The 16456-nt window shown below is 36.6% G+C and overlaps 1 protein-coding gene across 1 annotated transcript in view; it reads right to left on the bottom strand.

Annotated features, from left to right (window-relative positions):
- The window catches only part of CPS1 (carbamoyl-phosphate synthase 1), a 139862-nt gene that overhangs the window by 39535 nt on the left and 83871 nt on the right, over positions 1-16456 (bottom strand). The window contains exons 22-25 of the mRNA XM_019976310.2: positions 9736-9877; positions 8327-8392; positions 7795-7858; positions 5901-6082 (exon numbers count right to left, since the gene is read on the bottom strand). Coding sequence (XP_019831869.1) covers positions 5901-6082; positions 7795-7858; positions 8327-8392; positions 9736-9877 — 454 coding nt within the window. The remainder of the gene's footprint in view (positions 1-5900; positions 6083-7794; positions 7859-8326; positions 8393-9735; positions 9878-16456) is intronic.

Below are 16456 nucleotides of genomic sequence, written 5' to 3'. Positions count from 1 at the left end.
GGCAGCCCACCAGGCTCCCCCGTCCCTGGGATTCTCCAGGCAAGAACACTGGAGTGGGTTGCCATTTCCTTCTCCAATGCATGAAAGTGAAAAGTGAAAGTGAAGTCGCTCAGTCGTTTCCGACCCTCAGCAACCCCATGGACTGCAGCCTTCCAGGCTCCTCCATCCATGGGATTTTCCAGGCAAGAGTACTGGAGTGGGGTGCCATTGCCTTCTCCGTAAAGCAGCTATGCTCACCTAATATGCCAAGTCTGAATTTGAAATCAATCCTGTTTTTCTGGCTTGTTTCAAAGGTGGTGAATGTTAAAGGGTAGAAGAGATATTTCTCAAACATTCTTTCTGGGAAGTAGTAGATAGAAACACTTTCACTCCAATATCCTATTCTCATCATTGACCTCCAAAAATAAAGACCATTATTTGGAAGACAAATCATGTCCATAGGAATGTTTTAGAGTAATGGTGTGATGGTTGAGTGCAGATTTTGTCTGCACAGCAAAGGGAATTCAGTAAAAGAGAACATATTTGAGGGATGAAGTTAATAGAGGAGAATTTTGTGGAAGAATTTTATCTTAGATTGGTCCCAACTCTAAGCACAGAGCTTGTAGAGACTAAGAGAAGAGAATCTGGTATCTACACAGATGAATTAATATCATATACAATCACTTACACTTAATTTCAAGTAATTTACTGAAGCAAAATATTCTAAAATGCAGATTTGTTTCACAGATTTCTAAATATGTTAGGCCTAAAATAATTCCACTAGGCTCCCAAAGTTCTACTGATCTTACCTAAACTTGTTTGTAGCTTAGTTTCCTAGTTTTTAAACCTGATATCATGAAGCTAAGGCATCACCTTACAAAAATATTTCTGCAATAATTTTTAAGCTGAAATCACACCACAAATTTATTTTTAGTGGTGAGGAATTAACAGAAAATACTTCAAATGTATTTCAGATCATTTCAGTTTCTTTTATATATTAATCACTTAGGTCAGTCCTTATTTTACAGACAAATTAAATGTTTTAATATAGACAGAATGCAATATAAGAAAGTTTGTCTTACTAACAGATATACCATTTACTTCACCAAAAAATAGCCCTGATTTTTGTAATTTCATGTATTTTCTCTAATTTACATCTTCATTATTTATACATCCATCAGTGAGGTTGCACATGCATTATATTTCAGTAATTCACATTTTAGTAAAACATTTGTAACATTTCAGACAGAATCTTAAGATTTAATTGCAATGAAACCAATTGCTAGGAGTGAAACCCAGTTCTAGTTTAGAGTGATCCATTCCCTAAGGTGTTTTGTCTATCACTAATTCATGGCTGTCACTCTTTCATTCACTTAATTCAAGCTGTGATACAGAGGTACCACTGTCTATTATGCATATGATGTGCTTAGTTGCTCAGTCGTGTCTGACTATTTCCAATCCCGTAACCCATTTGCTGACTGTAACCCACCAGGCTCCTCTGTCCACAGGATTCTCCAGGCAAGAATACTGGAGTGGGTTGCCATGTCCTTCTCCAATACATATGGCATCAGGTGTTAAAAATAGGAGAATTAAATAATTAAGCAGAGTACATCTTTATAGGGTATGATCCAGTAAATTATACATTGTAAAAGAAAAAAAATACATAATCAGGACTCAAATCAGACAGGACATAATAAAGTGTCAAACATGTTGCCTGAATTTTTAAACTCAACCTGTTTTTTAATGAGCAGAATTAAGAAATGGGTCCTAAATAGGGTTTGGAAGTAAAAGAAAATAAATGTGCTTTGCTTATAACTTTTCAAACCATGAGTCTCCAAAGAAAGAAAGGGAAATGTGAAGTTAGAAAGGATCTGTGAGAGTCTCCCTTATCATCATAGTCTATAAAGATTATTGCATAACCCATAACAACTGAAGCAATTTAGCAGCAGCAGCAGCAGCCCAGGGAAACAGATCTAACAATAGATCTAATTTAAAAAGGGGCTTCCTAGATGGTGCAGTGGTAAAAAATCCATCTACTTATTCAGGAGATGCAAGAGACATGGGCTTGCTCCCTGACTTGGGAAGATCCCTTGGAATAGGAAATTGCAACCCACTCCAGTATTCTTGCCTAAAAAATTTCATGGATGGAGGAGCCTGGCAGGCTACAGTCCATGGGATTTCAAAGAGTTGGACAAGACTGTGTGACTGAGCACACTAATAAAAGAGAAGATCAGTGTTAGCACTTCTATAAACAAAGTAATCATTTTCAACTCATGTACCTCAATATAATTTGAGAACATCTTTTTCCTTTTTAAGGAGTGTCCTAAACAAAACTGAACCAGGCTAAAAATATCATCCATCAAAGCCATGTAGATGGCGTGCTGAATCACTTCAGCAGTGTCCTAGTCTTTGTAGTCCCCCAGGATCCTTTATCCGTGGGGATTCTCTAGGCAAGAATGCTTGACTGGGTTGGCTTGCCCTTCTCCAGGGGATCTTCTGACCCAGGGATTGAACCCATGTCTCTTAGTCTTCTGCATTGGCAGGCAGGTTCTTTACCACTAGCACCACCTGGGAAGCTTTATAGATGGCAGACACCCACTTCTCAATGTCTTGGCTCTTCTCCACACTCACACACCAAAACATAAAAAATAAAAATGCAAAGCTCTTCTCAGGGAACAGAATCCATGAATACAATCATAAGGAATTAATGACTTCAGTTTAAAGGGTTGCCCTTTACAACTACAAAAATAATGCCTGAAGCTAAAGGGATATATCACTACAAATTTTTCTATTTAAAAAAAAAAAAAGAAGTGGGAAGGAGATTTCAGCATTTCTAGCATCCTCTCTCACTCAACTTCTGATCCAGACGTCCCTCCAAAGCAGCCTGCTTTTCTCACAGGGCACATCACTTTTCTGACTTCCCTTTAAGGTTTTCTTTCGAGGTGCTCCTTTGATGCCATGGAAACAAGCTTGGTCCTGAACTCGACCAAGTGACCTGGACCAAGGGACCTATCATATTTTCTATCATCCCATGTAGCTATGTATCCTTGGGAAAGCCTATTGCCCTTCTAAGTGACTCAAATGTGTGCTTTTAAATAAGATTAGACGTGCTTCCAATTTTCTTCAAATTTACTACTGAATGCTTCAGTGCTTTCCTGATCACTAGGGACATCCAAGGTCGAACAAGGGCAGCCTCCTGAAGGTTGATGCACACCCGTTACGAGAGACAATGCCTGTAAAGCCTGCTGTGAGGAGATACATAACAACCTTATACAAGGAAACATATACACAAATATACATACATATGTGCCTGATATGTGCATGTGATATATTAAAATCACATTTCTTGTAGGGTAGCATAAAGAATATATCAATGGTATACTGTTCTTATAGTCTTCAACACAACATTTAAAATTACCTCAGTATATGTAGTGGCACTAAAAAAAAAAATTTAGCTTCAAATAAGGGCCAGTTTATTTATTTCTATCATACTGAATTCAATTATAAAAGGACTTCATTAGCATTCATATGTACAAAGGCAACTATAGAAGTTTTTCATCTTTCCTTAAACCACTTCATACAGAAATCATTAACTACATGTTAAATGCCTGCCACTATCACTTATAATGCTTGTTAATATTTTTTAATAATTATGTAACTTTTCAGATATTATGTCATTAATCCCAGTTTTATTTCAATGTCTCAAAGGTAAGGACCTGGTTTTACAGCTCTCTATCCTCCCTGAATATTTCTCCCCTATGGCAGAAAGCAAAGAAGAACTAAAGAGCCTCCTGATAAAAGTGAAAAAGGAGAGTGAAAAAGTTGGCTTAAAATTCAACATTCAGAAAACTAAGATCATGGCATCTGTTCCCATCATTTCATGGCAAATGGATGGGGAAACAGTGACAGACTTTATTCTTTGGGGCTCCAAAATCACTGCAGATGGTGACTGCAGCCATGAAATTAAAAGACATTTGCTCCTTGGAAGAAAAGTTATGACTAACCTAGACAGCATATTAAAAAGCAGAGACATTACTTTTCCAACAAAGATCCATCTAGTCAAAGCTATGGCCTTTCCAGTAGTCATGTATGGATGTGAGAGTTGGACTATAAATAAAGCTGAGCACTGAAGAATTGATGCTTTTTAACTGTAGTGTTGGAGAAGACTCTTAAAAGTCCCTTGGATAGCAAAGAGATCCACCAGTCCATTCTAAAGGAAATCAGTCCTGAATGTTCATTGGAAGGACAGATGCTGAAACTGAAACTCCAATACTTTGGCCACCTGATGCGAAGGAGCTAACTCATTGGAAAAGACCCTGATACTGGGAAAGATTGAGGGCGGGAGGAGAAGGGGATGACAGAGGATGAGATAGTTGGATGGCATCACTGAGTCAATGGAGACGAGTTTGAGTAAACTCCAGGAGTTGGTGATGGACAGGGAGATCTGGCATGCTGCACTCCATGGGGGTCGCAGAGAGCTGGACATGACTAAGTGACTGAACTGAACTGATCTTGCTGAACCTGAGTTTTAAAAGATACTCAAGAAATATTTGTAGAATATGTACTTGCTTTGATCCCCACCAGTTTATCTAAAATGAATAAAGAAATTATGAGAAAAATCTGGTCAGTGAAAGAACTGAAAATTGTGTATAGTCTACCTAATGGTTTGTGTGCTGTGTGCAGTTGTGTCCAACTCTTTGCGACCCTATGGACCGTAGCCTGCCAGGTTCCTCTGTCCATGGGATTTTTTAGACATGAATACTGGAGTCGGTTGCTATTTCCTCCTCTAGGAGATCTTCCTGACCCAGGGTTCAAACCCTCATCTCCTGCAGTGGCAGGCAAATTCTTCACCACTTAGCCACCTGGGAATCCGTACCTAATGGTTTCGTTTCATTATATTAAAAGATTAGTAGGACAGGCCTAAATAGAAAACTATGATGATATATTAATCCTAAATTTGTCTATTTCTTTTCACAGTAATAAAATCATCACATTGTTCTAACACTATACTTTATACTCGACAATGCGATCTCAACCACAAATCTATGTTACCATCACAAAACCTACATGTACCATGTTTTAACACTCATATAATTCATTAACAAAAATAACAAAGATGAAGCACAGAGGATTTAAGTAACTGGCACAAATCAACGAATTTTCAAGTCAAAAATTTAAGTCTTGTGGCTCCAAGTTAATTGTTTTTTCCTTAAGTGACCATATTTTGTACATAGGGATGGTTAATTAATTATAACAGCATCAAAAGGCATGACTAAAATTTTCAAGTAGGCATTTTTTTAATTGTAAACTAACTTGTTAACCTAGGATCATATAAATCCACAGTGAAGATACACTCTATAATATTGGAGTGGAAGTAGAAGAGAAGGCTATAATGCTACCAAAATCATTTAGAATGAACTCATTGATTTTTACACTGAAGACTAACAGCTTCATCTGTAGCACAAAGAATTAACCAGTCTTTTGTGAATGACTAACCTGTCTCCTCTGAGAAGTGGTCATCATTAAACCACAACAGGATGTGAACTAAAGAGAGGCTTCTTATCGTGGGTCTACATGATCAATTAAATGGCTTTACAAAATATCTATCGGGGCTGTCTTATGCTAATTAGTATGTGTCTGGCACATGTTACCAAGAAGAATTTTCAATATAGATGGAATGCTGAGAAAGAAAAGGTGTATTTTATATGAAAAAGAATTACTCTGTGCCACGGCCTCAAGAATCTAAGGCTGGGGTGATTATTTTTCAGAGTTTCATTACAAAATTAGACAATGGAAGACACCAGAAGCTCTTTCTCTGAAGGTAACTTGCAATATAAATCTACATACATGGATACACGTATATACAGTATGCATTGTATATATTTTTATTCTTTTTTTTTTCCTTTTTTTTTCTTTCTTACCTCCTGATGGTAGATGTCTAGGATTCTTTCCAAAGACAACTCTTCAAAGTACAATTTGTCACACTCATCAAAGTCTGTGCTCACGGTCTCAGGGTTACAATTCACCACCACTGTCTTCTTGCCAAGCTGACGCAATGTGCGGATACTGGAGACAGCACACCAATCAAATTCCACGCTGCTACCTACAGAGACAATGAAATTGGGGAGAGAGGGGAAGAGAAGCCTGAAGCTATAACACAAAGAGAAGCAGACATATATTGCCAGTCAGTCAATGCTAAGGGAGCTAATGCCCTTTCAATTCAATTTTTTTCCGAAATATAAATGTCAGATCTATTGATATTATGCATACTATTTCCTACTATATTATTAGTAGGAAAAACAGGGACTCGTTAAACCACAACGACGGGTTGGCTTGCTTTGTATACTAAGTTCTGCAAGAGGTAATCTCCATATTTGGAACATTCAGAACCTCAAAGTTAATGGAGGAGAATTATAATAATAATTTTTACAAACCTCGTTTACTGAAAAGAAACTCAAAGTGAACATATTGACCTCAGCACACATAATAAAGTTTGTGATCAGAACACTTGAGTTCTTGTTTAAGTCCTTCCACTTACCCTGCTGTCTGAGAGCCAAACCCAATGATCCCTGAGGTGCCTTGCAGCTCTGACATGTCTTGATTGATTGGAAAGTCCTGGCCTTTCCAAGCATATCCTTTTAAGCTTGGCAAGGCCACCCCATGCAGAGTGAGTGACCTTCTAGGAAGTGATTTGATGTATAATAATGGCCTAAATGCCTCAAAATATCACCTCTACTGGGATGCCATAGAACTGAAGTTCAGGGATTTGTACTAATCCTTTGCATTAGGATTTTGTCTCCTAAAAATGCTTGTCAGCATAATAAGTTGTCCAAATATAGTAGCATGTTAAATCTCACTATCAATTAAGTACACACTTGATTATTAGCTCAGCTAATTTTTCTTAGACCCTAAAGTAATGTAGAATGGTTGCATAAATTAGGTGAAATTTGAAAAGGAAAGAAGAAAGGTTTAGAGAAGGGTAGGTCCTGGTGAAGGTGTCCAAGCTATTTAAGCATAAGATAGAGTGGCAAAGGTATAAACACTTTTGGCCTACTTTAAGGCTTGGCCAAAAATTGGCAAACTAACACTTCCTGAAACACTTAATTGTAAAAACTGTAATAAACTCTATGTTTAAAATACATTTAAATCATATGTTTCATCATTTCCATATTAGAACACCTTGCAGAGGCTAGATGTTAGATATACTTGCTAAGAAACATCTATTTAAATATATACTTTGTAACTGTAATAGATCTTGATTTGTTATTAAATATCTAATTTTAAGTGACTGGGAGAAATACAACAAATTCTGGTGAGAATGTCTTAATTAAACTATGTGATACTCTTCCTGGGTCTCAATGAGATGAGCTCTTTGCATCTGATGTCAACCCATGTCATATGTTAGGTCAGACATTGGATCTACAAAAATGATTAGTCTTTTATGTATAAAGTTATTGAACAAATACAGATCTTGGTGAAAAATTATGCAGGAAGATAAAAAGTTAAAGTGTAATTCACTCCCCAACCCCAGTAAGAGGCTAAGTTTAGCTCATGAGAATGAAAATGAAAAAGAGATAACAAGGTAAAAGGGAAGGAGATGGAATTTGTGGTTGAGACCTACATTTGAGTCCTACTTCTTTCATTTAATAGCTATATACATTGGGATACATGGCTCTGAACCTCTGTTTCCTAATTTGTAAAATTTTTATTTTGACAGCTTTTACTTTACATAGTTCTTAGAATAATGGAATTAACATATGTGAAAAGTACTATATAAACTGAAAAGTTCTATGTAAATATAAATTATCACTTTACCAATGTGATATGGACCACAGCCCAGCACCATCATTCCATGATCATCAAAATTGATATCATGCTCCTAAGGGGGAGAAAAAGGAAGATAATGGCAATTATTATGTTATTCTTCCCTCTAATTCAACTGTGTCATGCCTTTGAGTGTGTCTTTCTCATTCTTTCTCTTGTTTATATGCATCTTCTATTAGTCTTTGGGAATCCATAAGTATAAAATGTTATATAAACCCTACTTATTTGTAAAAAAAAGTATTCAGTATTTTCAGTTAGCCATGAGAATACAGTATAATTTTATGTTTATGTCACCAGTCTTTTTTTATTAATTTATAATGTTGTGTCAATCATGTAACCATTATCTTTATCTCTCCACTTGTTTTATTTCATCATCTTAAGGCAGTTCTTAAAAGACTGAGTACAAAAGTACATCATCACATTCAATTCAAATGATGTCATTTTTATTTACTAAATATACTAGTAAATAGACCATCTACTAAATGTAGAGCTTTCTGCATTACAGAACTTTGGCAGTTCTTACCTGACCATTGTAGGTAACATAGAGGTAGTTTGTTACTGATGGGTATTCTGCAGCCAGTGTATCAATCTGAAAGAGAAATAAATACATATGTAAAATAAATACACACATACATGTGGATTTTTATTCCCCTTTAATACAATTTTTTTCAAGAAGGTCATGAATTTTGTTTTTGGTTCTGCATTCATATTCCTTTAATGCCCATTTCTATCAAATAGAAAGACAAGAAAAATGTATGTATCATCCAGTTGCTTTCTAATTATAGCAGGGAGAGCAGAGAAAAAAACAATATGATTTAGCTATCTCTTGGGCAATGAATGACAATACACATTACAGAGTATCAGATTACTATGTATTAGCTCTCAAGAACACAAGAAAATGCTCATATAGTCAACTGGTTACCAGGAAAACTTACCCAACCATCTGTCTTAAGCAATTACAAATAAAACATAAAACCAGAACAAAATGATCTATATATATGGATGTCTTTGGTTTGCAGATTAATGCATAGGACTGAAGTTACCTATGGCACTGCGCAATGGGATGACTTAAATACCACAAAGCATAGACAAGTAGGGAAGGGGACTAGATCTCATTGAACATATTTGGGGAAAGTAAATCAATTCAGCTCTCAAGGGCCAGGAGCTCAGCTTAGTGAGCAAGATTTTGGGGCCAACAGGGCAAACTAATGTAAGGCAAGTGAGAAGGAAGAAAGATAATAATTGCTGAGTAGAAAATATTCAGCATCAAGTCCCAGACCTAAGGTTATGTGTGTGCCCCCTGAGCACACAGGGAAAAGCCAATGATTTTAAAGGACAAAAACCAGCTGGTGGTACTTTAAGCCAAAGCATCTCTTCTCCTAAAGGCCAAAAAGAATCACAACGGTACACCTATGAAAGTTCTAGTGTGATTGTCATGAATACTAGATGAGCTCATTATGCCCAGCCCTATCACAATGAATACTAAATGAACCATAATGATAGGGCACTTAAAATAAAGTATTACCCTGTAAAAAGTCAGTGCCAAAAGAGATAACTATTCTTTTCAAGAGAGTCAGCCACTACACTAGGGCATTTCAAGCCCTTCTATTACACTAAGGATTTCTCTTACTACTGATATATTTGCACACGGGTCAAAAAGTAGAGGAGAGGTCATTTTAAGTTTTTTTCATTCAGGCCAAGAAAATCATGTCCTCACTCTTCCTTCTACATCCCAATGCCCCTACATCCTTTCCCCTTTAAATCATAAATCAATCCCATGCTGAATAAAACAAGTGACGTCATGTGCATCGGTTGAACAAGTAAATTCACTTTCGAATTCCACCTCTTTCTATTAAAAATGGCTCTGTGATTGGTGCCCATATTTTACCCGTGGAATCCTAGGAAGAAAGAAAAATTCCTTTATTCCTTTACCTGTTTAACCCAAGGATGAATGTTTTTCTTTAACCTCAGCTCTCTTGTCTGGGCCTCAGTCAGCCCGAGGCATTTTGAAATCTGCTTGTCTGAGAACCCAATCTCCTTTGCCTTTTTCAGGGTTTCTTCTGTAATGGACTCACTAGGATTTAATGAAAAAGAGAATTCAAGTTTAGACCAGACACAGTAAGAAGCAGTGAACTAGTCAATTTTGAAATCACCAGTCTCCTTATTTTCCAACTTTCCAAGTAGGTCTGCTGACTTTTAAAAATACACAAATAACCCACTAAGTGGTCTAGGCTCTATGAGGTGCCATTAGCAGTGCCAGCTTTCTCAAACACGTGGTTTCCCACCCCCACCCTATATATCCTCTTCTCTTATTTCCTGAAAAGTGGCTTCTGCATCTACTGTCCTAATGAATTTGTTCTTTCAAAAATAGTCAGGACCTTCTAAACCCAAGAGCACTTTCTTAATTCTCACCTTCGCAGTCTGTCAGCATGTGATCCTTTTGATGTTTCATTCCTTAAAAATATATGTCTCTGGCAATAAGTTGCTTCTCACCCTACTTTATTACAACAACACTTTACTGTTTATTCTCTACGGCTCTGTCCTCCAATGCCTGCTTACATCTGGCTACTTTCTCTCCCTTCCTAAATTTAGCCACTGCCATTGGCTCATAATGACCAGTTATCCTACATAACTAGTTGATAATCCCCAAATTCACAGCCCCTTCTCCTGTGTCTGACCTGTGCTCCAGGTCTTTATGGGCTTTGAGAATTTCTCCACCTAGGCATCCCAACATGGCATTGGGCTGGGTGTCCTCTTCATAAACTATCTCTATTTACTAGTGTCATATATCTCTCTGTGTTGAGAAGATAGTTCTGTGATTTTGATATTATTTTCCACTCAAACCAGATTTGTCTCCTCACTGTCCCATGATGATTTCCACAGTGTAGACACCATTCACATTATGTCTCTCACCAGTAACGCCTTTAACATTCCCATCACCTACCTGTCCTCTCTCCAAATCCCAGCCATGCCTCATAGGTCAGCTAAAGCCAAGGCTCATCCTCTAAGCCTTCTTAGTCTGCCCTAACCAACATGGATCTTTCTGGACCTTTAACTGACTCTTGTTGGAGCCAGGGGCATAGTTGGAATGATATTCTTTAGCATGTCATTATCTCCTGATATTTTTAATGTTTCTTAGTTTTTCTTAAGTATCCAGACATTTTTCCTGCTAGATTCAAGTTCCAGGAGGGCAAAGAATATATTTGTCTCATCTACCAGATTATTCCCAAAGCCTAGCTCACTGTCTGGCTCACAGAAAGCATTCAATAATATTTATTACATGAATGAAGGAAACTGTAATTCTAGAGCATTTTTACTTTACATGAAAAAGAAGCTATTGAAATATACTTGTAACTAGAATTCAAATGTACACAAAATAATTTTCAAAGGGTTGAGGTACAGAAGAATTAAATACTACAAAAGCATCTCTAACCAAATAGCTACCGCCAAGCTGTTTCAAGCAGTAGTCGATACAATAAAATTCAATTATAACAGTTTTATAGTCAATACAATGAAATTAAAATATAAAAGTTTTTGTCAGAAGATGTAATAATAAATAAAACATTTTCATCAAAATTCTGCTAATAGAGTATGATTGAATTAAATACTGCATTTTGTTCATTCTATCCTTCAATCTTCTTAATTTAATTAATTCATATTTTGAGTTCACAGAAGAAAGAATCAAGCTGGTACATTTAATAACTATTTCTCTAGCTTTTGTACATCAGTGTTAGTTTGGATTTCTGAAGCTTCAGCAGTTCCTAGTCAATTCGCTTTCTCAGTGGGACCTATTTTCTCTTCTCTCTCTCAAATCTATTATTTCTCCTAGTGAATTTAATTTCTTTTTTCCTATTTCATTTTGATTTCTTAAACTTCCCAAGTATTTGATAAGCATTCTCCCCAGAACAACACATTTTCCTGCCAAATTTCTAAACACAACCTGCCTATTAAGTATTATTTATTATGTGCCAAGCACTGTGCTAACTAGAACTATGCCAGCCAAGATGGCAGCCACTAGCCACACACAACTGCTTAAATTCAGATATTCATTGGCTTAAATTTTTTTAAATTATTCAGAGCTACACTTTCACTACTCACATTTCAAGTGCTCAGTAGCCATACAGGCAAGTGGCTACTATGTTGGACAGAGTAGATTATAGGATAAAGTATCCTGTAATCCACTTGTAGATTACAGGATATTTTATCATCACAGAAAATTCTACCAGACAATGATGCTCAAGAAGATACAAAATAGTATTTGAGACGATGCAGTAATAGTGATTCCAAACCTTTTATGGAGAAATAAGCTATGTAATGCAATGTGAGGTCAGAGAAGAGAGATAACCGTGTGAGTGGTTGTACTTGAGAACTAATATGGCAGTGGAGGGATGAATACAGAGCCATCAAGTAAATTCAGGTTTATACGGAAAAAAAGGGTTGACAAGGCAAGGGCACTGTGTCTGCAATAATGTGAGGAAGCAATGGGCATGGCAGGGCATATACAAACTTACAGAGGATTTGTTGTTGGAAATCCAAGTTAGTAGGGAATTATGGATTGTGAAGGTTGAGCAACACTAACTGTCATTCCTTCATTAGTTCTTTAACACTTGGTGAACAACTGCTCCGTGTATCAGAACTCTGTCCCATGTATTTTAATGATGGAGAGATTAAAATATCATATCTCTACATTTATGGAGCTGAGAGTATATTACCAGGCAAATGAATCGCTATTTCTCTGATACCACAGTGAGAGGTACTATGAGATAAATGCACACAAGAAGATGATGTGGTTCAGAGGAAATGCTCCCAACTTCCACTGGGAAGGGATTCCCTGATAGCTCCAGTCTACCGGTAAAGAATCCACCTGCAATGCAGGAGACCCTGGTTTGATTCCTGGACCAGGAAGATCCACTGGAGAAGGGATAGGCTACCCACTCCAGTATTCTTGGGCTTCCCTTGTGGCTCAGCTGGTAAAGAATCCACCTGCAATATGAGAGACCTGGGTTCAATCCCTGGGTTGGGACGATCCCCTGGAGAAGGCAAAGGCTACCCACTCCAGTATTCTGGTCTGGAGAATTCCATAGACTGTATAATCCATGGGGTCACAAAGAGTTGGACACAACTGAGTGATTTTGACTTTCAGTTTTCCACTGGGGAAGTCTGGAAAAGTTTTACCCAACAGGTGAAGGTGACTGATGAGCTTCTGAGGGCCCTTGAAACACTCAAACTGATGGCATTTGCTTTTAGTTTAAAAAAAAAGTTCCAGACAAAAGCAGAGAAAAGATTTTTTGTTGTTGTTTCTACTTGTTTTAGAAATGTATATTTCCACTCTCCTTGCCAAGACTATGTTCCTACACCAATTGCTCATTTGTTTATGTGCAAATGTGCATTCAGGCTCAAAATAGAAATGCTTGACAAATAAACTATTTTCCTAAATTAAAACTTTGGATGATGTTCTTTTTAAATCATGACTTTCCTGAACAGTTTCAATCATGTTTACCTGTGTGAGGAAAGACTACACATTTTCTCTGTGATCTACAGTCTTATTATAAACACTGGTATGAAGCTTGAGTTGGGTGGAGAAACACTGTACATATAACACTGAGTGAATTCTTACCCATAGATTTTTCTAGCTACCTGCTAGAACACTTTCCCATCATTGTGGGATAGCAGTAAAAGGAAAAACAAGCAAAAAATAAATAAATCTTCAATTAGACATTTCGTCATTATTACAAAAAACTACCTGAGGCAAAACCCATGTTACCATATCAACAATCACTTTAACTAAAATGACTATATTCTAACCTTGAACAAAAGGATACAGACACACTAAGAAACATGCCTTGAAAAGAACCATCACACCTATAATTATTACTATGGACTAGCAGAAATGCAAGTTCTTCAAGTCAAAAAATAACCAGAAGTAACATATTTATCTTTAGCCCTATTGGTGAGTTTTTTATTATTTTGCTTCAAATGATTTATTTTTCTTATAATATAGAGGATCAGTCAATTCTTCAAAGACTGTGATAATAATTTAAATAAAAATTATAAATAATGGTATTAAACAAACAAGCAAAAAAGAAAACATTCAGATTCCTCAAATTTCTATTAGGGATGCAGAAATTTGCATTTGTTTTATCCACATTCAGCTATGCAGTCTTTTCTATTGCTGAAATATGCATAATTCCTCTTATTCTTTCCCACCAAAGAGTCCAATAGAGCATATAAAGACATCTCCAGCAAATACACAGTATTCCTCCTGTACCCACCAAATAAAATTGAAGTCTTACCAACAAACAAATTTAAAAAAAGAAAAGAAGAGGAAAAGAAAGGTGGATTGATAAAATTGGCCCTCTGCATACAAAAGTAAACTGAATTAATTTTGTGTTCAGCTTTGTGGCAAAAAATAGCTAAAACTAACTCAATCATTACTGCTCCCATAGCATCCCGACCACAGAGAGTTTTCATTATTTAAGGGGGATGCTGAGAAAAGCAACAGTAACACAGAATAATGAATAATGAATGACAGAGTTTCAGAATAGGGGTGAAAACTATTTCTCCATAGATGCCCCCTCAAATCATACCTGGTGAACTTTCTAAAACAGATGCTTCAAGATAGACCTGCAAAGTGCATGTTTTAAGCTCACAAGCTGATTTTCAGAATATTTTCTTGGTGAGCCAAAAATTGCTTTAAACTTTCGTTCAGTATTCAAATAACTAGATCAATAGCATGATATTTTTACAAATCTTAAAAATTAGGATGTACTAATTTGGAATGGCATATGAATATATTCATGTTCATCACAACTTGAATGAAAATTTGGGATAGATACAGTCCTACGGAGTTCAAAGTGATATGTCTTCTATAGGCCATGAATGAAATCATGGCCTCACTGGTTAATAATTTCAACTCTTTAGACATGTTCATGAAAGAGTGCAAAGTACATTACAATCCTCCTCACTGAAAAAAGAGATGAGGATTCTGACCCAACATGGCAGTTACAAAGATACAGACGAGTTAGACTTCTTCCCGTATTGACCAGAGTCCTTGTTCTGTGAGGTGTCCCTAACCCACAGGACGACATAGGTGGCTGCTCTCCAAATTTGCCTCGTTCACTCCCTCCACTGTATCCACTGCACCACATAAGATTGGCTGGCATGTCATTACACACACTAGAAAATTCACTTCATTCCCTACTTGTTCTGATACAAAATTTTATTTTGAGTTCCATTATAATAAAATAAAAGAAGAGACAGTTTGAAGACACGATTCATTAGCTTTGGGCCAGTGATTTAGATAAGGTTAAACCTCTTCAGAATCAGATACAAGATGAATAATCTTAAGTGAACATAAAGCTCATTTAACAATGTGGAGATTTAGATATATGCTCCTCATCTTTATCAGCATATATTGGGCTGCCCTCCATTTTGTCTGCTATAAAGAACTTGCATCAGAATGAGATTTGTCTTTTAAAATCGAGCTAGGTAAAAATTATTTTAGAAACATGGCTATCATATTTCTATTTTTTTAAAGGAAAATCTTAATTTGGAGCAAACTTAAAAACAGAATAATTACTAAAAGAAAGACAAAATTTGAATTTGTAATTCAAAACTGTGTTTTGAATCCTCAATAGAAAATGTTCCATTTATATTATCTTGTAAATTGAAAAAGCATTATACCAAGTGAGAAATGTGCTCAGCAGAATGGAGCATCTTGCACTAAAGCACACAGTTTTAAAATCTATACAATAAACAAATTACTCTTCCGTTATTTTATATGTATTTGTGTGTACTAGAAAGTCTATGTTTATCTTTACTCTTATGAATATGAACACATTAAATCCATATTCAGAACTGTATCCTCTGAAATACATATACAGCTTTTCTTTCTCCTAACAGCTTTCCTTGCTTTCGGAGTTCAAGGGCAAACTCTTTAAAGGTTATACTTTCAATATCGCTTAATAGAATCTAAACAATAAAACAAAGAAACACCAAACAGCTCTGAGGCTGGCCTTTTCATAACCTTCAGTTTTTCTCTCCTGAGCAGCACAAAATGACAGTCTGAAATTTTAGAGGGGGAAAAAAGTCTTAAAAATAAGACGATCATACTTTCACACACACTGCCATCATCTTTTAACCGTAAGACGGGACGGCTCAGCTTCTAGAGGGAGAAGTGTTCTCTCCCGCCTTCTCTCCTTTTATAAACAAAACAAGCCTCTCTGCTCTTTCTCTTCTACTTCCGGTGTAGATCTTGTTGTTTAAAATTCTAGCCTGTCATCTCTGAGGTTTCCTCCACTCACACTTAGTCTTCAATAATAAATGATAAAAGGAAATGGAATAAATTCCCCTTAATGAGGAAATTTCACCTGGCACAGAGGAGCTGGGGAAATCTATTACCCGACCAGAGGAACGCCTGCAGCATTGCAATTACCAGGGGAGCCCACATACTTCACACAGTCCTCTCTTCCACTTGACTGGCTTTTATCTGATCCACCAACTCATAAGTAATACTAAACAAATTTCCCTCCAGATTGCACAAGGCCCTAATGTGAAAATGAGTGCTCCACCTGGCCTACAATTATGAGATGGGCTTGTAATTGTTATTATCTTCTCTTAAAAAATCCCCCCAAAGGCAGGAGCTAAGAAAAGC

This window comes from Bos indicus, chromosome 2 (assembly GCF_029378745.1).
Source record: "Bos indicus isolate NIAB-ARS_2022 breed Sahiwal x Tharparkar chromosome 2, NIAB-ARS_B.indTharparkar_mat_pri_1.0, whole genome shotgun sequence".
NCBI lineage: Eukaryota > Metazoa > Chordata > Mammalia > Artiodactyla > Bovidae > Bos > Bos indicus.
The sequence above is the reverse complement of the archived record's forward strand: the minus strand, read 5'-3'. Positions and strand labels throughout refer to the sequence as shown.